At 41.2% G+C, this 22,543-nt stretch overlaps 2 protein-coding genes across 2 annotated transcripts; both read right to left on the reverse strand.

Annotated features, from left to right (window-relative positions):
- Nucleotides 1-2,411: 2,411 nt before the first annotated feature.
- slc2a5 (solute carrier family 2 member 5) lies at nt 2,412-9,844 on the reverse strand. The gene is given in 13 exon segments (XM_080733301.1): nt 2,412-2,753; nt 3,938-4,041; nt 4,044-4,064; nt 4,286-4,361; nt 5,230-5,331; nt 5,724-5,834; nt 6,375-6,562; nt 6,717-6,842; nt 7,501-7,653; nt 7,898-8,022; nt 8,566-8,726; nt 9,318-9,416; nt 9,762-9,844. Coding segments are annotated over 13 exon segments (1,539 nt in total). The 5' UTR covers nt 9,807-9,844; the 3' UTR covers nt 2,412-2,525.
- A 2,942-nt stretch (nt 9,845-12,786) lies between these two features.
- Nucleotides 12,787-16,333, reverse strand: gpr157 (G protein-coupled receptor 157). The gene is made up of 4 exons (XM_080733457.1): nt 15,770-16,333; nt 14,724-14,937; nt 14,250-14,441; nt 12,787-13,719 (listed from the first exon to the last, which is right to left on the reverse strand). Exons 1-4 carry the CDS (start codon nt 16,141-16,143, stop codon nt 13,558-13,560), a joined length of 942 nt encoding a protein of 313 aa, XP_080589583.1. The 5' UTR covers nt 16,144-16,333; the 3' UTR covers nt 12,787-13,557.
- Nucleotides 16,334-22,543: the final 6,210 nt, after the last annotated feature.

Raw genomic sequence — 22,543 nt, forward strand, 5'->3', positions numbered from 1 at the left:
AATGCCCAATCATGGCATCTAATGGCGGTGCCGCATTGGTTGTTATGTTCAGTCTCTTTTGTTATGTTATCCCCCTTGTTATGTTCAGATCAGAAAGTTGGAGAGCACTCTAATGGACATTGAGAACAAGACCCTGTGGAATGACTACCGCATGGCCCAGCCTCTAAATACCGTGTGGTGGAGTCATCCTTCCTACCACGTCTTGGGAAAGGCAGTATGTTAACGCAATCTGACTCTGAAATGACACAATTAGGCTTAGCCTAATACTTTCTATAACAGGACATGGTATTTCCAAATGACAATTGGAACAAGCACTTTTGTTTACTCTGTCTCTGCTCAGCATTTTGTCGGCAAGATGAAATTGAGTCCAAGCTCCTGAGGATCGAGAGTCTTATAACAACTCTTGGAAAACACATACATTCAAGTGAGTGGATTCTGAAGTTTTTCATCAACCCCAAATATACAAAGCTAATAGTATGAATATGAATATCGTCACTGTCTGGCAGAAACCTCATATCTCCAAGTTTCAAATGTGTACGTTTTTCCGTAAAGAAAAGCCCTGGTTCATCACACAAGACTATTGCACAAAACTAATGAAAATAGCCGATCTACAAGCACTCAACGCCTCGCGGTGCGAGGCGATGTGTGCTTGTAGATCGGCTTTAGATCAGATCATTATTAAAACGATAAATACAAAACGAACGGTTTTGGACATACAAGGTTTCCACCCGACAACGACAGTATGTTACTCCTTATTTTTTGTCGCCCATAGGTGGAATTCACGACTCTAAGCCTTCCAGAAACGGTGAGTGGTTCTTTGCCACTCCGATTGCATTGAGATGTACATTTCCACAGATAATGTAAATGCGCTGTATGTGCCTACGGGCGGAATGTATCGTGGTTTAGTTCTGCAGTCTAACATTTCATTATCTTGTCCCCCTCAGAACCTCGCTCTCTTTCTCCCCTGGTGCTCAGCTTCCCAGAGAGGAGTGCTGGCAGCTATGCCCTGGCCCGTCTCAACCACCCCATGGACCTGCACTCCTTCACCGTATGCATGCATGTGCGGCCACAGCCCGGCGGCATCCACACCGTCGTCTCCTATTTCACCTCAGGCAGTGACAACGAGCTCATGATCACCATCGGCTACGAGGTGGGCCTGTGGATCGGCAACGAGTTTGTCAACCTGCCACACAGCACCCAGTCACACGACTGGGCCAACTACTGCATCACCTGGACATCTCACACCGGTGCGGCAGAGCTGTGGATCAACGGCATAGAAGGGGAGGAGCAGTACCTGAGGGGCGGCTACACACTCAACCCCGGGGGAGTGTTCGTTCTGGGCAGGGATCAGGACGGCTACCTGGGCATCTCCGATGCAGATGCCTTTGAGGGCAAGATGACCGACGTGAACATGTGGGACTATGTGCTCAGCACGGCCGAGATCCGGGACCAGATGACGTGTGGGAAGAACAACACTGTGATGGGCAATGTGTTCAACTGGGGGATCACGTCTCTCAGTCTGTATGGAGGAGTGCAGCTGGAGAATGACTATAGGTGTTTCTAAATCACTGGTTCACAAACACCCACCCATTTGTGTGTTGCGATCACATTTTATGGGTCCCTTTATTTTGTTTTTAATTATTATTCCAAAACAATAAAAAAAAAAAAAAAAAAAACATTCCCAAAAACATTAATAAAAAAATAATAAATAACATAAGAAATTCCATAAATTAGAAAACAAATGTTTAAGAAGTAGTGAAAAAAGCTACGAGTTTTTGCACATGTTTGGGTCCTGAGCAAATGTCTAATCTGTCTTTTGGGTCTCGACCTGAAAGGTTTGGGAACCACTGTTCTAAATGATAGGGTGCGTTGTATAAGCTTTATAGTACCAAATTATATATATATATCTACGTTGGGGATGTTTTCTATTGCACAATATCAGTGGGGATGGCGATGATTATTAATGTACATATGAAATGAAGGATAATAAAGAAATTAAATGCTTGTAAATATGTAACATTCTTCTCTTTAATTATTTCATGCCTTATCCAGCCCTTCACAAAGCATTAGGGGGTTGGGATTTAGAATTAGGGGCCAAGCCTGAAAGGCCTATCTCTTGTTCACCCGAATAACTAATACTGATATAGAGTACACTTGTAAAACACAAGTAATTAGCTTGACTAATTTTAATAGCAAAGGAGGCTCCATTTTTGTTGTCCTTATTCTGTTTCTGGGTGCACGCATGCATGCACACACACACACACACTCAAACTCTCTCTCTCACACACACACACACACACACACACACACACACACACACACACACACACACACACACACACACACACACACACACACACACACACACACACACACACACACACACACACACAAATAGTTGGTGGTCATATTTCATGTAATAAATAGAGGCTGGATTAAAAAATGTCAAACCCTATTCAACCCTCAAAAGGAGGGTGTTCCTCCTTTCTGCTCCTTTCCTCTGCTCTCTGTGTCTTCATTTGTGTTTAGAAGGCGGTGGTGGCCTTCACATCCTCCCGGCTGTCTTTGGTCTCTGTCAGTGGTGTATCTCCATCCAAGCCCAGCTTGATCTCAACTTTGTTTCTCTTGGCGAACATCTGGCTGATCTCCAGGAAGGTCTTGTTCTTGGTCTCTGGGACCACCAGCCAGATGTAGACCAGGGTCATCAGACAGATGAAGGAAAAGATGATGAAGCTGTAGGGCCCAAGGAACCTCTGGGGAGGGGACCAGGCATGCAAATGTGATCAGTTTGTTCTTAGATGTTATGTTCCAAGAACGCAGTGAATAAACAGCCAGGGAATATAAACACCATGCGCGTGCACACATAGACATCAAGGGGGCTTGAGCCCCTGCCCTTTTATCCGTCTGTAAAAAGTGCCCTCTCCAGACCATGAATGCAAGTTTTTACTATGGTGAAAGAAATTCAAATGCCCTCTTTCCATGCCATACCTGAAGGCATCATTCAAGCCTTGTCCAAACTCCTGAACTTGAATTCATCATCTTATGTTGAAATCAAGAAATTTGTTGAAATCAAGCATCGAAAATAGCCGACCTCCAAGCTCACAACACATCGCAGCGCGACGCATTGTCAGCTTAGAGGTCGACTATTTTCGATTTTTCCACAAAAAGGCCCTTTTAGACATTGTAGCCCCTGCCTCTCTAACATTCTATGCACGTCACTGATAAACACTCCCCCCCACCAACTAATTCTTAGGGGAAGAGTGATATTGGAACATTTTCTACTTTCCAGGCATGTGCTTTCTGTTAATAAAACATTGACTTTTATGCCACACACAGTGTCCTCATGTTTGACATTTAGCTGCAGATTGATAGAGGAAGTAAACATGTGAAGCATGTAGGTTTACATTATCTCCCCTGGCTGCTATTTTCCAAAACACCCTCAATGTCATAGCTGTTTCGTAATATACAGAGACTTGCTTATTCCTGTTTAACCTGCGCTGTGCTGATTTTACTTCCTAGTTTTTCCAATTAAGAGCTGGTTCAGAGAGTCAGAGCTAGGATTACATATAGCGCAATTGCAGTCACACCCCACCGCCCCAAGAATGGCAATTGCACAGAGCTATAGTTAGTTAAATTATAGTAATTACATTGTAGACACATAAGAAATAGGTCATTACTTGTTCAATTACACCGAAATATGTTTGAAGAGAGAAGAATGCATTTTCTTTCATAAACACCACTTCACACTACTTATCGACACATAACGATTGAATGGTTCAACTTCATATATTATGTTACTGTATATATTCAATTTAGTGAGTTGGAATTGTTTAAATAATTATGTTGCTGATTATAATAATTATTATAAGCAGCTTCCCCAGTCCCTGATTCAATTTAAAAACACATTTTGAACCATTCCACCCCTTGTGACACTGACCTCTAGGAAGGGGAAGACTAGGCCGACAGTGAAGTTAGACAGCCAGTGCACAGATCCTGCCACCATGAAAGCAGCCGGCCTGGCTGACTGCCTGAACATCTCGTGGTCACCACGTAAGGGATGGGACCTGGGAACGCAGAAGATTGTGGTCAACCACAAACCCAAACACGTTGGACCCATCATCATCATCATGGTCTGTCAGTGATGTGCTATTACACAGAAGACGCTCATAAGTTACACAACTGAGCTCAACTTTTTGACATGTATTATTAAATGTCTAGTCGCATCCAAACAACACTTTGGCTAATGGACCGCCAGGTTGTCATCAACAACTTGTGTTAGACTTACTAGGCCCTATGGCATGTCCGATGACGTAGAGGATGACACAGGCGATGCTGACGTAGGGCATCCAGGAGACGCTCTCCTGTCAAAGCACAGAGCGTTATTATCAAACATGTTTGTGAGGTTTTCTCTTTATGTTTGTGAGGTTTGTTTTAAGCCTTAACAAGCAAGCGAGTTAATCTACTCAATGGGTTTCCAGGGTATAAGGATATAAAATGTTGTCACTCTAACATGTGTGGTTAAACCACAGATTTGCTACATCCCAGTTGTCTGTTCTTTGTTTTGAAATCTGCATTAAGACCATTAACATGCAAAGACTGGTGGTGAGTTGCGTATGCACTGTCACCACTCACCACCAGTACACTGACCTTAGAGTCAAGAATCTAGACTTCTAGAGATTCAATGACTCTAGAGATTCAAGAGAATGAAGAGGTTTTATTTGTCATAGTCAGGTATAAAGTCAAGCAAAAAAGCAAAATGTTGGTGGGACATGTAATGCAAAGACTTTAGTAACACAACAATTCTACTAAATAAAAAAAGGTCTCTGTCCATCTGTCCTTCTGTAGTCCACCTTTCTCGAGAACTGAGAAAGGGGTTTTCAACAGGTGGTCTGTGGACCACTGGTTGTCCATGAAGGTATTGCATATGGTCCCTGATAATAACGTAGGATTCTTTATTTATTTTATTCCATGGAACAGTTTAATGGAAGTTTAGATAAAGTTATAGAATGGGTACTAGAAGCTGTAATGTACCCTAACCCTAACCTACAGTATCTTGTTCACTGTTTATGTACATTTCTGCAAGTAAAGAAAATGGGAGTGGGTAGAGAATAAGCCGGGACACACCAGGCCCCATAATCACATTACCAAGCACCTTTTTATTGCTGTGTTATAAAACACAGCCACAAGAGGGTGGAAGAGTAACATTTGAGGGTGTTTAGTGAATGGTACCTGGAAGATGAGCGCTATGGTGAGCACAATGCAGAATACACAACATATTGCAAAACCGATGAGAAGAAGCAGCCGCCTCCCTGAGGCCTCCACAATGAAGACCTGGAATTTAAAAAAAAAATCACCTATGTTTACATTACTTGAATGGAATTCTATTATAATCATCCATCGACAACATCAACATTAAAATCAACCTATAGTGATGGTCAGAGGAGCCACAAAATATTAACGTGATCCCAGAATGATTAGAGTGAACTGCTAAGGCATGAAACAGGGGACAAGAGCAAAGAGGAGGGCTAGGCCTACATGTTTAATGTAATTAAATAGAACAAAGCAGGAAAGGGCAGGAGATTTGTTTCAGGGGAAAGTAGTAAATAGTTTTACAAGAAGTCAGAAATGTTCTTTTCAGCAGTAGGCTATATTTGACTATGCTGCTGAACAAATCTAAAACAGTAGACTTCTCATGAATAGATTTGATTCAACAGCTTACATACCGCAGCTATGGTCATGAAGACATTCACAGATCCAGTGCCCACTGTGACGTACTGGATGTCGTTCTGATTTACTCCTGCAGAGGCATAGATGCTATCGGCATAGTAGTAGATCTGAGAAACAAGGTGAGATGTGCTGTGGTTACATACATAGTGGATGGATGAATTCGTTTAGTTATGGTTTGGTATTTACGGGAGGGGATCACTGGAGGAAAAGAGGGGAGGGTCCTGTTTTTTTTAAATCTTTTTCTTTTTCAATCCATACATGAACAGGCAGATCACTCATTAAGGCCCCACACTTATCCATGATAATCTGCATGGACTATGGTAATTATTAATATCACTGCAATAGAAAGAAGTAGAATGGAGCTTTTTAAGAAAGTAGATATTCTGACTCCATAGCTTTGTCAGCTGCACAGTAAATAAAAAGTGCCCCTGCTGGCCCAGGATTAAACTGCACCAGAACATTCCTCCCTGTGCATCCCCTCCTCTCTTATAGCTTCACCTGACTAGATCTGAGCCGTCAACTGCCGCTCATATTCATTAAATAAAAAAGAAATAAAGCCAACCTATCTAATAGAGCAGCTACTGAAACAAAGACACTGCGGGCCAAGGACAAGGGCCAAGGATGCTGGGCACGGCGGGGTGTCTCACCGCGTTGACCCCTGACAGCTGCTGTCCCATGTTCATGATGATGATGGAGACCAGCTGCCATCGGAGGGAGGGCTGGGACAGCAGGCTGAGGATAGACAGACGGCCCTCCGCCCGCTCTGACTGGTCCTCCAGGCGCATCTCGGACAGTTCCTCTTCCACGTCATCCCAGCCGCGCAGACTCTGCAGAGCTGAGGGTCAAGAGGAACACTGTCGTGTCAGATATCCATGTCACAACAGTATGTTTACCTCTTTAGTTTATTATTATGTCATACGTCCTCTCCCTCTCTCTCTCTCTCTCTCTCTCTCTCTCTCAAAAGCATGTTTTGTGTGCTGTGTTCTTGCCTATTCTTGCATTCTTCTCATCTCCTCTCTGGATGAGCATGTACCTGGGACTCTCTGGGAACCAAGGTAGCAGCAGCAGCTCTATCAAGGCAGGGATACCTGTCAGACCGAGCATGATGGGCCACCCTTGGGAGAGAACAGCGATAGTTTGACTCAGCACAAAACAAAATAAAACAACACAGCAACTCACTGGTATGAGTTATTTGCCACAACAATATACCCCAAACACAAAAGCCAAAGAGCAGAGACCGCAGACTGCTCCGTGAAAAAACAATGAAAAGTATAGTTGTGAAATTGAGAAAAGTAACTTGTAAAATGTATCTCCACACCAACCAAATAGTTTTTGGTACCATACTTAATAGCCCATTGTTCAGGGTCAGCTATATGAGCTTTTCACTGATATGAAAACTAAAACATACTGTGTATACTGTAGAGCACTTATAACTAAACTCATAACTTTTCCTCTTAAAAACAAGCTTTATTTTTACAGGGCAGAATAAGAGGTGTCAACTTAAATCAATACTATTTAGGATATAAGGCTTTTGATCTCATCAAATCACACAGGTCAGTGATGTACCAAACGGTGTGTCTTGGCACACTGTTTTACTGTGAGACAAGACCAGGTGTGTCTTGGGAGTTGTAACTTTCTTTTTTTACCTGGCGTCCCTGGCATCTTTTTTTACCCCCATGAAAAACACCAACTTGCCCATTGGTGTGCCTTGGGCACAAAGGGTTTGAAATCCACTGATAAATCTATTTCCACTCTGAGATGCTCCACCATTACCTCCACTGTTTCCCAGTATGTGCCTTATGCCCAGCACCTGAGCACTGAGGATGCCGATGGTGATGAAAAGCTGTGGTACAATCCCAATGGCTCCTCTGAGGTTCTTTGGAGCGAGCTCTCCCAAATACATAGGCACCACATTGGATGACAGACCTGCAGATGCAATAAGACCATTTCATCACTTAACCACAAAAAAGGAAAAATCTACATTATTTTGAAAATAGCCACAAGCTCACACTTATACAGTGAGCTTTTAGATCTGCTTTTTCCCCACCTATGCATGCCAAACATTGGAATGCCAGGGTGGTGGTGGTTAAAAAAAACATTATGCAACATACTATCTAACGTCACCTTGCTCCCAGTCATTGGTATACGTGACCATTTAGGTTCTTCTGACCTGCACAGATACCCACAAGAATCCTGGCCACAATGATGATCTCATAGGATTGTGCGATTTCACTCACTCCCATCATCAGCGCAGGAATGATGGAGAATATGTTGTTGAAGAGAAGGGTGCCCTTCCTGCCACAAAGTAAAAAGGGATTATAGAAACTATGTAGAACATCATGGGTATTTTATTTATGTTTTAGTATTTAAGAGTATCACATCAATAAGCCTCTACACCTCCTTACATGGTACTGTAACTGTATTTAGCAGCAACAGAAATTGACAACTTTTTTGGTCAATGGGGTCTTCGTCATGTCTTAAAAAACCCAGGATGTCTTCATTTTGTATTATAATAATAGCATAGAAATATATAAAATATGCTACTATTTAAAAAATAATTAACAAACAAGTTAAATGAAAACTAAATTAATCATTTCTGTCAATGGGATTTGGTAAAGAATTTTCTTTGAACTTAATAACCAAACAAAAGAACCAAAGAAAAGAAAAAAATATCTAAATGAATTAATTATTACATGAATCAAGTTCAGGTTCACTAATAAGAAAAACAAATTGTGGTACTGTACTTTACTAGCCTGGTAGTTGTAGATGGTAACAATTGGATATACCATGCACCAACATTGAGCCTATTGTATGCGATGTGACAAAGTAAAATCTTACCTCCCCAACTTGTTAACCAGTGGGGCTACCATCAGAGAGCCAAAGAAACCCCCCATGGGGTACATGGACACTGACAGAGACCACAGCAGAGTCAGGAAGTTCTCTTCCATTGGTGTACCATAACGATCCAAGTAGGTGGAGTTATAGAACTGCTGCATGAACTGGAGAGAGCAGAACAAAACCTAAGCCGGATTCATACTTAGTGGTGCTTCAAGTGATACAGTAGCTCTTAAGTAAACATAAAATGCATTTTCTGTCAGGGTTACAAATTTCATCCCATAAGAAGAGAGAAGATAATTTATCAGCTTTTGTTCCAGTTCCAATTTTGTCTTTTTGTTTCATCCTTTCAATTTCACTTGTTTAACCTGTTAGTCCATGGGCCAAGGTGACGAAGTTACACACACACACACACACACACACACACACACACACACACACACACACACACACACACACACACACACACACACACACACACACACACACACACACACACACACAGGCTATAATAACATATAAAAGTAAGAGTTCATTGAGTAATTGATTGATGCCCACTGGATAAATCAGCCATCCCCCAACCCTGACAGTATCATGAAACCAGACAACCTAAGGCATCAATTTGTATTATGCCATTTGAAAGAAACCAGTGATTCACATCTGTACATTGGTCCCATACACTACATGACCCTAGTATAGTATTCTGCAATCCTGTTACTATAATCACAACTTCAATGAGATAAAAGTTGGCTTACTGGAGATGGAGAGTTGACCACAGCAACATTGTAACCATATTGGAAAGATGAACCAAAGGTAGATATCAGTGTTGCCAGGGCCAGCACAGCAGTTAGTCTCTGCCAGAGAAATCAGTACAATTTTTAAACATTATTAAACTCATATCTTGGATGTCTACCACTTATTTCCCCCAGGTTCTATACTTAGTTGGTCCCCTCATTTTTTACCTTCCCACCAAATCTCTTTGCTGAAGAGACGATCTACAAGCTCACAACGCCTTGCGACGTGACAAGATGTGAGCTTGTAGCTCTGCTATTTTCACCCAACGGTCGCCTATTATTATGACATGCCCAGAATAGAGACTCAAGGATTCAAGTGGTTAAAACCATCATGATTATGCTGACCAAACAATATACTAACAAACTTCGTAATAGTGCTTTTCACATTCTGTGATTCTAACTCACCCCTCTCCTCTCCACATGTTCCCCTGAGTTCTTGTCTTCTTTCATGGCTGTATCCTACTGTCACTGTTGTTGTCAGTAATAAAGTAATGGCTCGACCACTGGATTCCAGATGCCCTTTGGACATGAGATCAGAGAGCGCAGCAAAGTTTACTGCAGTATGCTACTTTGTAGTGTTCATTAATTATGTGTTGAAAGAATCTGTAGATAACTCTGTAAGGTTTTGTAGGTGGATACAGTATATTATGTTGATAAAGGATAATCCAATGGTACGGTATATTGACACATTAAACTGTACAGACCTACAATCAGCAGGAATCTTCAAGTACTGTAATTACACACGTTGATCACGTTACATTACAATAAAAAGACATGTGTGTCTTCATTGCACACTTAAGGTAATGAACAATAGAATGCAATTCATAGATATATTTGAACCATTCCTCCTCATCATAAAGGAATTAGTTTTATATTGTGGATAAAAGTAAGCTACTGGGCATACAATAACAGACCACATATTTTTGTTTGTCTTGTTGTTTGTGCAATGTATTGCATTAATTCTTATCTTGCTAACACTGTCTCTGTATGATAATATAATGTCCCTGAGGCTAGGCAGGATAAAAATTGATGCTTTGTGGTTTGGGTCCACTCTATACGAAGCAACTGTTAATGTACATACAGTACCTCTTGCCGGTGGGGACAGTGAATAATTGGGCATTGGAGAATGGCTCAGAGAAACACAACACATGATAATTCAAAAAAGGAAAAATGTAGATCGTATCGTATAAGCGTGACGGTATAAAGAAAAAGTGGGATGTAAGAAGGAGAGCAAAAACACAGAATCTCTGTGTTTGTGTGGCCACCGGCTTACCTGATTGGCCAACTGGATCTGTCTGCATAACTGATTGGCTGGGCTTTGCTCAATATTGTGCCAAAATTTAAGTGGCAGTGTGTACAATGGAAGAAATAGAGATCTGTGCTAACGAGTGATGATGGAAGCTGTGGTGAACAGAAGCGGTAGCACAAAGCAAAACATGATACACATGGAGCGGTACGAGTAGCCCTACATACAGGCCTACATGTAGGCCTATGTAGGCTACATCAGATAGAGGAGTATTGCACAACGGATGGGATGTGTAACCCTGACTTGCATGGCCCTGAGTAGGCCAGTGCCCAAAGGGAAACGTTCTAGTAGTTCTATGGACCAGAAACATTGGTTGAACCTTCTACACCACCACCGAGGGTAAAGACAAACTATTCCCTCTCACCTCAGGTGGTTAATGTTTTTTGGCACATCAACACAGCCTCATAAACCATCTCTGTCATCAATAAAGGATAGCCATTAACAAGGCTAGCAAGGTCATCAAGGTCACCTCTTGCAGTATAGTCCCTTCCCCCTTCACCCGCCAATGAATTAAACAAGTGGGAAGCGAGCCAATAGGGAGAGAGATAAACCACCACCCTTAAGTGTTTCCATGGGTTAAAGCTGCTTCAATGTCAAGCCAAATCTCTCAACCTATTTACTGGAATAACTATTAGGAGCCCCGTACTGCATTCTTACTGCATTAAGATAATGCAATATGTGTCATTCCACCATTCATCCTCTGGAGAACCTCAAGGACGAAATTGTGGTCCACATCATCAGCATAAAGACTCACTTACTCCATAGAACCCAGTGTTCTGCCAGTGGTTCTGTGGTTGTCAAATGTTTTCATGTCAAGGACCCCCAAGGACAAATTCATATGTATTTGTCTACAGACCCCAAATTGAAGATATACGTTGTACCAGGGACCCCGATACGTGTTGTTAAATATTTAACACTTTTCACATTTGGTATATTACTGTTAGATTTTTCTTCCAAAACTGGTTGCATGTAGTCAGTAAGAGTTACTATTTCTGTGGACACATCCAACAGCTCATTAAAAATGCTGGCTTTGACTTTGTCCCCACTAGCCCATTTGAAGCTCCATGACAAGTTATCACAGCACCTTTTTTGCCAAATTTTGACTTCTTTAAATCACAATAGTATCGTCTGGCCTGACGAAACCACGTTGTGGACAGGACTAATTCATCAGCTATAACAGAAACATACATTAATCAACTTTATCACACACTTCTGATGAGACACTTATGAAATTAGAGGTTGACCGGCCAGGAGGGTCAAGTACTGTAAATAACCACTTGGCATTTGCATATTTGTAAGCAAAATTTACCCTGCAATGCAGCACAATGGACTTCTCCATTATTACTTCCTCATAGCCACTGCCCTAATTAATCTTATTGATTGTAGCTGTCACCAAAAAGAAAGGGTCATCAAGATTTCATTGTATCTAGAAATAAGAATTTACGCTGTCTGGAGAACTATGAAAAGAATCTCCTCCGGTACTGCCGCCACTGAGGTATAGGGACCTTGTGCTCAAAAGGGTTCAGTGCGTTCATTGGTATGCATTCTGTCTGGTTTGTGGCATGTTGCTAAGTTGGGTGGCTGGAAGCCAAAAACAACTGCTCTCAAAGGAGAAGTGAGGCTTATATATCACTCAACGGCTTCAGTTTTCAGAGGGTATATAGACAACAGAGTGTGTTGTCTAGTGTGATGGCACTACACACATGGCCACAACATCAAATGACTGAAACTTTATTTGGTGTAGTTTGGCTGAAGACTTTCTGCAACTACAGCAAGAAAAACAAGTTGCAACTCTGGTCATGGAAGAATCAATATGTTTGGAGTGAAATCTTCCCAGAGTCTCAAAAACCTCATAAAAGACAGTCAATACCTAAATACAATTTCGACAGAATGATCATGAGTAAATTCACTCAAATGTATTTATCAAAGTATGAGTGATTGGAGCAGCATGCTACAGCATTCTGTATCGCTGAAAATTGTAAACAAGATGTTCCAGTTCCAGGCTTGGCAGTCTACATGTCTTACTTCTTCTTAGGCTTTCATTTTGTGTTGTGCTTGAGAGTTGAGACAAAGTACGTACCAAAGTCACGTGATATAAAGTTTATCTAGAAATCAAAGTCCACAAATCCAATGTTCTCTGGCATGTAAAAATCTTAAGCTACTTTCCCATTTGCGCAGCGTACAGGCATTATAAGTCAAATATGTTTTTACAGAGCACCATTTAGCAACATGGAACTGACCAGGGGTAATATGCCATACAGTACAGCACATCAGTGCACACAGTACAATGTAAACATAAGTTTTAAAAGGCATTATTACAAGGACTGATATTAAGATAAATAAAAAATCAACAACATAAAAAAGTACAATCAAGAGTAATTTCACAACGCTAAACTTTGAAAGCTCTTTACTTATTATATATTATATAAAAAAAACAAGCATAAACTATGTATTTACAATACATCTAATGTGTTCCATGTGGCCAAATGATATCAGAGATCAAGGAATAATCCTATTTCAAGCATCATAGGCCTGATTTATGCTTAGTTGCGCACCAGTGCCACACACGAAAATACTGTAACTGATCTACAGGCTCACACCACTGCACAACACAATCTATCATCTATTGTAAGCCTGTAGATTTGCTATTTTGGTGCGCAACACTGGCAGAAAAATAAGTATAAACAGGCTGTACATGCACCGAGGTCCTCATCATCCAAAGTGCATGTGGTATACATACATATACAGTATGTCCCCTTAGGCAGATGTGCATGCACATGCAGAATTTCCCCACTTGCTCTAATGAGGCCGGTGCTGAGCTGGTGCTCTTCTCCAACCCTTCATCATTTTCCTCATCTCCTCCCCAGCCATAAGAAATGATCCATTGGCCCGGGCTCAGCTAGTGCTCTCTTCTGTCAGTAGCTGAGGCCTTTGGGAAGAGTCTGTTTGGCACTTACAGCAGCAGCAGAACCTTTCTGAGAGACGCATGCGGATGGGCTGGGTGCACAGAACAAACATGATGCAGTTCGCTGCACCCTGGAACGTGTTGCCAATGCCCTGGAGGATCAGATGGAAAGCATTAAATGTTAACGATTATCATTTAGGAGAGTTCCTCTCATTAATGGATGGTAATTCACTGTAATTATGATATGCAAACATGGCCTTGCATACAAGTTCAATATAGTAAACACAAGTGCAAATAAACACTGGAGCACACCCCAGATGCTCTCTGGTTGACAGTGGAATTCAGCAGAATGGCACTGCTAATGGAACAATATAGCTTTGCTACAGTACCCAAGTCGACAATTAAGTGTCACACTGCTTCAAACATAGTTTGGGTCTCCAGGCCTAAGCCTGACTGAGAGTGAGTTTGGGCTTTTAGAGAGGGGTGAAATTGCACCACTGTAAAGTAAGGGGTGCACTGATTCATAAGACCAAGTGTGCCTGCGGGGTTTATAAATATTGAACCAACAAAATGTATTAACAAGAGCTTGTAACTAAATAATAATGAATCCATTGGAACACATGGTTCTTTCTTTTTTTTACCCATTTCTTGAAATGTAACCGTTTTGAACATCTCAACTCACATGCAGAGTGACAAGTACTGGGTTCTGCCTGGCAGGGGAGCCTACTAGCATCAGTACAAAGCGCACTGTGCTCCAAATACGCAGGGCAATGAAGATGATAGGGATGAGCGTGAGCTTCCTGTCAGCCATGGAGGAGGAGTTGGACAGAGGGTTGCTGGCCAAGAGTGGACGGTACTCAGACAGGGTTGCATGCTAAATGAGACACATGACATGAGTTAAGACTTCTGCTAAACCTTGACATATTATAACAGTGGGATTATGAAAGTAATATTGATGATAAACTGGATTTAAATGAGGTTCTATGATGAAAATATTAAATTGATACAAAGTGCAACATGCAGGGTTTGTCTAATGTGTTGTTGTTGTTGTTGTTTTTTTTGCTTTACATGGCTTTGGCATGGGTGCCATAGGCATAGGGCAGACCATAGAAGGAAGTAGTCACTAGTCAGACAGAAATTTTAGTTGGATTCTCACTGCTCTGTGGATGTGCCTCTTGATCAAAATGTAGAGGACAGGGAGCGTGATGTATGCCAGGAATTCCCAGATCTTGCCGGTCAGAACCATCCACAGCACATGGTCAGGATCCTGGATCTTCACCCAGCACCACCCTACAGACACCTCTGATGCATCGAACCCAATCTTATTAAGGCACAGAGCTGCAGTAGTAATGGCCAAAGGAACACCCCAACTAGACAGGAAACAGAAGGAACGTCTTGACAAATAACCGGCAAATGTTGCAATAACTTCCTTAAAAATCAGCTAAGCATCAGCAGGCAGCAGCTCACTCACCAGAACTGGCATAAAATCCATCATGTGTTTAATCATGTGTATTTGGCTCATGTGCTGTATTCTGCACTCTGATTGTCTTTCTATTGAGCAACTTTGTTAATTACAGATGTACCTAAAATGTAGGCATCAACATTGGTAAGATTTCTACTGGGCCATCTTACTTGTTGGTGCAAGTCTTTCATTTCTTGTGCCCCCATGAGGCATTTGCTCCAATGGAGGGGGACGTTTTGCACCAAACAGTGTCACAATAAACATGCACTTCCACCACACAAAAAACAACAATACAAAAAGCACACCAAATAAATGGTTGTAATTTCTTTCCTCTGAACAAGTGGATTATTTATCCCAAATCCTCCCTAGTGAACATTGACGTATCAATACGTAGTCTATCAATATCGTAAGAAGTCACATTTTATTACAATGTATATAACTATTTATTTTTAATGACAAAAATCAATTTCCCTTAATTATTATTTTGGTGTATAATAAACTAGACCTTGATGAGATCATAAAATGTTGCACTGATAAAAGAGTAGAAATATAGAAAGGGAGATGTTAAAATCATATGTGTAGTCTACTACAACCACAGGTGGTCGGGGACAGGGTAACCAATTAACCAATTACATCGTGACATCCATCCATCAGCACAGCTCTGATTCTAAATTCTACCTCCAGCCAAGTACATGAATGTAGGCCAAAGTGACAGCCATCCCATTCCCCTTGTAACTTACCTGACAATGTGGAAAAACAACACCAAGCTGTCTGCAAGTCTTTGGTTGGCCCTTACGATGAAAACATACAGGTAAATGGCTATGGCAACAGTCCAGAAAAAAGAACTTGTATTTGCGAATGTGGATATTGCTCCTTGGGCGACACAGTCTTTGGAATCGGACGTAAAAACTTTCCAGACTCCATACGCGTATGATGTTGCAGACAACCAGTCTGAGACTGACAGATACACCAGAAGTTTTCTTGGAGTCGTCCTCAGATCTGAACAAGATACGTATGCAAATATAATGAGGGAAGAACCGAGGAACGAGAGAGCGCACGAAATCAAAATAAGCACCTTTTCCGAAATGTACACAACAGTCTGATCTTGATCCATTACTTGATTTAGTCTGCATGTGACGCGCGCTTCTTCTCACACGCGACCGCGTATTAATAACACATGCAAGGATGTTTACAAAATGCTCTTCCGGACAAGTAGGCTACACTATTCCACTGGTTAGGTGGGTTCCTTATTGGCACAGTCGAAGCCCTCTCGGTTCCCACATTATAGCCTACATAATATCACATTCGAGTTATTTGACTACACAAAAAACAACCATGCGAGTGGGTGAGTCCATATCGCCGTACGGGTAACCGGTCGCCAAAAATCCAACTCGCCAAATTGTCCACACTCATTGGGCAGGCTTGTCAATGCTCCTGGATTTCCCAGGATGATTGGCAATTACATCTACTATGTTAAATATTTTCTGGGGGAGGACCCCCAGATGAGAAGTCATTATTAAGGATGTCTTACTTTGCTTCAGTCATCAAATCTGTACACCTACATTTGGCATTTTAAGGCTGAAATTGTACCCATGCTAGTAAAGCAAGCCAGATAAAAGTATCAAACATGCACAAAATTCAACAGAACACAGGAAAATATATCTGTTAAGAAGTTTTGGGGGAAGGACCACCACCAGACCCCTGTTGGGGAGTTCCGTGCACCCCCTAAAAAATAAATCTCCTGGATTCTCCTGGACTGACAGTCCAATGTTGACAACCCTGTTCATTGGAGAGGTGTCCCTTGCAGTGGGAGCTTCTGGGAAGTCAGACAAAACTTTGTCCTGTAATGTTTAACTCCTCCCTACTCCCTGCCTCTCCTTTTGAAGACCAGTGGTGGAAAAAGTACACATTATTTACTTCAGTAAATGTAGAAATAGTCTACTCTGTTACAAGTAAAAGTCCGGAATTCAATATTTACTTGACTAAAAGTACAGAAGTATTGGTATCAAAATGTAAGCTAAAATTACCAAAAGTAGAAAGTAGGCTAGCCTACTCACCATGCAGAAGGTTCCATTTCACAAATGTTCAAAATTAAAATGTATAGAAATCTTTCAAAAATAGCCGATCTACAAGCTCACAAGCTGCACATTGTGAGCTTGTAGATCGGCTATTTTTAAATGCCCGAAATGTATATAGGCCCATAGGGCTGAACTGGTTAATGTATGTTTTGTAATATTAATCAAAATTTGCAAAATAACTAGTAGCTAAAGATTACAAACTAGAAGCAGTGCTCTTCCGAGCACAGGTCTCCACCAGGCTGTGCGTCCTGGTGGTGCTACTGTATAATAGGCCAATGTAAAAAGGGTGGCATATGTTCTTCACCTTAGATCTTTCATGGCAATCGGACGCTGCTGCATGCATGATTTCAAGCATTGTGTTCCAAAAATGTGTTTTGCTAAAGTCTACCTGCTGGTGGCGCTATAACAGGACAATGTTAAAAAGGTAGCATTTGTTCCTTGACCTAGTGGGAATATGTGTGGCAAATGTCACGGTAATCGCAAGCTGCGTTGATGATTTGAGGCATTTTGTTAAAAAACGGAGCAATCCTGCAAACTTTGGAAGCTAATATTAGCCAATCAGGATGGAATATGAAATATCAGACGGATCGGACTTGATCACATGACTATAGAGATACTGTGTACCGATTTGCATGATTTTTGGATAAAATCTCAAGGAGTAATATCCAAAAATGTGTTTTACATAAGTCGGCCCAAAGGTGGCGCTATAAAAGGCTGATGTGAAAAATGCAGGACAAAGGTTTATCCTTAGCCTCTAGGGAGTGCGCTTACAAAGTTTGAAACTGATCGGTGGAGTTATAGGTAAAACCACAAATCGGGCTGTTATAGCGCCACCATGAGGCTGATTAAAAAAAATTAAGTGGCATTTCTTCCTCGGCCTAGTGGGAACGTGTGTGCGCGATTTCATGATAATTGCACTTTGCGTTTGTGATTTGAGGCATTTTGTTCAAAACGGCTCAATCCCACAAACTTTGGAAGCCAATCTTAGCCAATCAGGATGTAATATGCAAAATCGGACAGATCCGTGTCGATCACATGACTGTCGAGATATTGCCTACCGATTTGTAGGATTTTTGGACAAAATCTGTAAGAGTAGTGCACAGAAATGTGTTTAGCGAACATCGGCCACTAGTTGGCGCTAGAAAAGGCCCATTTGAAAAATTTAGGGCAGAGGTTCTAGATTGGCATCCAGGGAATGTGTGTGCTCACTTTGGCAGCGACCGGGCCAACGGCGACTGAGATTTGGCGCTCACAAACTGCGAGGACGCACGGACGGACGGACGCACGCACGGACGGACGGACGCACGCACGGACGGACGGAGGGGAAAACATACTCTCCCCCATGCCTTCGGCTGGTGGAGACAATAATTGTAGTGGAGTAAAAGTACAATATTTGCCTCTAAGATGTTGTGGAGTAGAACTGTAGAAGTAAAAGTGTTGGAAATTAGAAATAGGCTACTCAAGTAAAGTACAAAATACCTCAAAATTAAGTAAATTAGTTACTTTACACCACTGTTGAAGACTTTCACCCATAACCCAAAGCAATATGGAGGTTACTGCAGAGCCAGAGAGACTGCACTTTAGGGGCCTTTTCCACCAAAAGAACCTTGGTTCAAGAACCATTGCCGTTCAACTTTCTTGGAACCTTGGTTCGTTCTTTCGAACCAGCCGAGTTTCCACCAGACTGAACCATGATTGAACCAGAGGAACCAAGGATTTTGTGGTTCCGGTTCCGAATCAACTTTTACGGTTCGGAACCAACCCGGTTCTCGGTGGAAAAGCTCACCTCTGTTTCATCCCATAGGTGGGAGAAAGCCGAACCGGTTCTTTGCCATTCAAAATGTGCCCCCCTAACTATCCCAATCTTACCCTAAGAACTAATGCATACACACACTGAAACCTAACCCTAAACCTACCTCCCCCAACCCTATCAAATTTGAAACCAGTGACAGTGACACCAGAGACAAGAGAACAGTGACAGTAGTCCTGTGACTCTGCAGGAACCCAATATCGAAAGCAGAACTAAGGTCAGATGTTATCTATACACACTAGGCTAGTCTCCTACTAGACAGTCATGCTTTGTCTAATTTTGTCACCCTCTGATCTCTGCTGGTTTGAGCCCCTAAGTATAGGAACCGTTTTGATGATCACAAGAAGTCACTCACTCAAAAACGATGACATCTTAAGATATATGATTAGTCTCAAACTGTATTCTGTAGTAATGCTCTTATGTCAATTCCTTCATGTGTGCTACTGTAGTTACTATAGGCCCATAAAACATAAGAAGAAACCCTATTTCTACTATTTTGCTTTCATTATGAGTTTTCTTTCCAATGTTTTCATTATTACTTGCGCCAGCCAGCAGAGCAAGCAAGTACTGCGTTCTGCAGCTGCTGCGTATGTAGGTAGGTAGGTATGTATATAGGTAGGTAGGTAGGTACTGTAGGTAGGTAGATGTACTATAGGTAGCTGTGTGTGTTTGAGCCCGGCTGTTAATGATGGCAACATCACCATTAACAGCCAACGGTCATCATTAACAGCCAATGAGGGACCAGCATTCCTGGTGATGCCAGTGGTGATGTCAGCGGAGTTTGGTATTTAAGAGCATTCCTGGTGATGTCATCATTAACAGCGGCACGCTCTGCTGGCGCACAAGTAGGCCATAAATGGCCATACAAGGCGCAAGTTTGGCAGAGTGCAGTTCTAGTTATATTATTGCCCCACTATTGAGGAGGTTCGAAGAATATCAATCTCACTGCCTGAAATGTTACCACAGCTGTATTGTACAGGGGCGGGTATATTACACTTGTATTCAGAATGACTGCTCATTCAGAATAAAAATGCTCATGTAAACACCTCAGTTCCATTCCATTCAGAATGAATTTTCATTTGGAGGGGTGGTATATGCTGTTTCAATCGTAATATACTTTTATTCAGGTTCAATGCAAACAGTTGGGTCTGAATCTCTGTTCGGAATGAGTTCATTCTGAATGAATAGTAAATATTTTCCATGTTGCCAATGAAAAAGCTTAAAGCTTGGAATCTCACAAGGTGAGCCCTGTGTATTTTCTGTACAAGCATCAATGAATAGCTCTGTTGTGCATTTCAATTCATTAGGCCACTTGAGAATTCATGAAAAACTACCCTTGAATGGCACTAGCAGACATCCCTATCATAAGGAAATATTGTGTTGCTTTCATATAAGCTAAATAGAGCGATTACAGCACTTCAGCGTAATAGAAAAAAGTGCTTTTCACTATGCAGATTGAGTGTTCAAAAGATTGTAAATCTGCTATGGTTTATATTACTTAACTGTAAACCAGAGGGCCGTTCCAAGGTGACAGCTCCTACTGTATATAGCTCAGGAAGACGGTTGGCCATGCTGTGGCTAGTTGGGTGTTAGGCATTAGCAAATTGTTTGAACACAGATATTTTCATGTAAAGAACCATACAGTGTTAAAGGTGTTGTAAGTATTATTTGTTAAAATAAGTGTTAAATAGCTCTATATCCCGATATTAATTATTAATATATTGTTTAGTAACAGGGGTCTCCAAATCTCTTGTGAGACTTGTAAGCTTTGCTCTGCATATTTTAGACGTGGTGTGATGATTTAACATTCTGGAAAAGGAATGATTAACAAAGATTATACAATATTTATCACAAATTATTTATACTGATGATGCCTACATTATAGTAATTGTGTCTAAGCTAGTGTTTGATACTTGCCTCCAGAACTGACTCTATATAAACATAATTATATGGCTGCAGAACTATTTTAAACCCCCTGCTGGCTTAGGATTCAGCTACACTGTCAGTTTTCTCCCCCTCGGTTTTTGTACTATATATATCTAACCCCTTATCCTTTGAAAAGAAGGGGGAAATCCCACGACATTACTTTCCCTTACAAGTGATTGTAGCGTTACTGTAAGATCTCCAAACTATCCCTAATATCTTGGTTAGTGTTTGGAGACATTGAATGTGTAATGTGATGTGCTTTGCGGCTAAAAAGAAGGAAAAAAACACAGCATTATGGTTAAACCAGTGACAGTAGGATTCCTCTGGTCTATACTGCAGCCCCCCAGTAAAACTGCGACCCCTTTTCATGTTTGCAGCAATGCAGTGGCTTTACAAAGGACTGCAGTTTTATTTTACTCCAGCCTGCAGAGAACACATCTACTTCACCACCCTATATCTTCCAAGATACGAAGCTCAGTTGTACAGATATTCATAACTTTTGTGTACCAATACCTAACCCTAAAGATGCAATATTTTGAGGCCAAGGGTTGTTTGAATGAATAGTTTTCAAAGCCTATCTTGGATCTTTACAATAGCATACTGTGACTAGGCAAGTGTTTGCTTTGTCTATGCACAGTGACATTTGTGCTAACCATAAAATCTAACTCCAACTCTAGCTAACTATGTGCTCACCATTCAGACAGGTTGACCCATGCTAATTAGGCCTCTAGACAGTGAAAATTGTGTGACTGTATAACATTCATGTGACATACATTAAAGCAATCATACAGGGTAGTTATCATAATGAATCGCATACAGTAAGTGCTATAATTGCAGTGAGAAAATTACCAGAAAACCACAACACAAATATGAATCTATATGAACAGAAATTAAATGAATGATCAAAAACAAAACATATACTCAAAGTTGTTTTCTACATATCCACAATTATTTAAGGAAAATAAATGTAGGTTATCTGTTGGACAATAGCTGCACTATGATGACCTAAAAAAGAATGTCCAGGTATGCTTTTGTGTCACAAGAGGGCAGTATCACACAAGTACAAATGTGTTCATTGTTATAAGTGTCCATTCAGCAACTAAATTCTCCCACTCCTGCATCAGGTCATGAACTTTACATTTATTACTTTACATTCATTTGAACTGAGGCACTGCACACAGAGTGACTTTATAGTCCTATCTGTAATAATAATAATAATAATAAACTGTATTTGTATAGCACCTTTCATGACATGAAATGCAGCTCAAAGCGCTCTACAGAGCAGAAAAAGTGCTTAACAGAAAAAATACACATGATTACAATAAAGCAGGAAAAAAAAACATAAAACATTGAAGAACATTTAAAGGACTAGATAAAAAAAAGTAAAAAAAATCAAAACAGTGCAGACTTCAATAGCAGCACAGGGATTTAAAAATTCAGCTAAAAGCAAGAGTAAAGAAATAGGTCTTGAGCTGTGCTTTAAAGCCATCCACAGAGGCTGCCTGTCTTGGTGTAGGTGTAGTGGGAGTTTATTCCAAGCTGTCGGTCCGTAGAAGCAGAAAGCTGCTTCACCATATTTTTTATATGTAATTTTAGGCACATCGAGTAGGTCTGCACTAGAAGACCTGAGTGGGCGGTTTGGAGCGTATCTAGGCAGGCAGTCATAGAGGTACAAAGATCCCAGACCATTTAGAACAAGT

Source organism: Nannobrachium achirus (assembly GCF_963921795.1).
Source record: "Nannobrachium achirus genome assembly, chromosome: 9".
Classification (NCBI taxonomy): Eukaryota; Metazoa; Chordata; class Actinopteri; order Myctophiformes; family Myctophidae; genus Nannobrachium; species Nannobrachium achirus.

Bases quoted from the DNA above. Each gene is read 5' to 3' on its own strand.
- gpr157 (XM_080733457.1), bottom strand. From the start codon at position 16,143: ATGGATCAAGATCAGACTGTTGTGTACATTTCGGAAAAGGTGCTTATT. The intron at 14,938-15,769 runs GTAAGTTACAAG...TTTCCTGTCTAG, and splicing joins TTGTTTTTCCACATTGTCAG to TTGGGGTGTTCCTTTGGCCA. The intron at 13,720-14,249 runs GTGAGTTGAGAT...CTGATCCTCCAG, and splicing joins CAGTACTTGTCACTCTGCAT to GGCATTGGCAACACGTTCCA.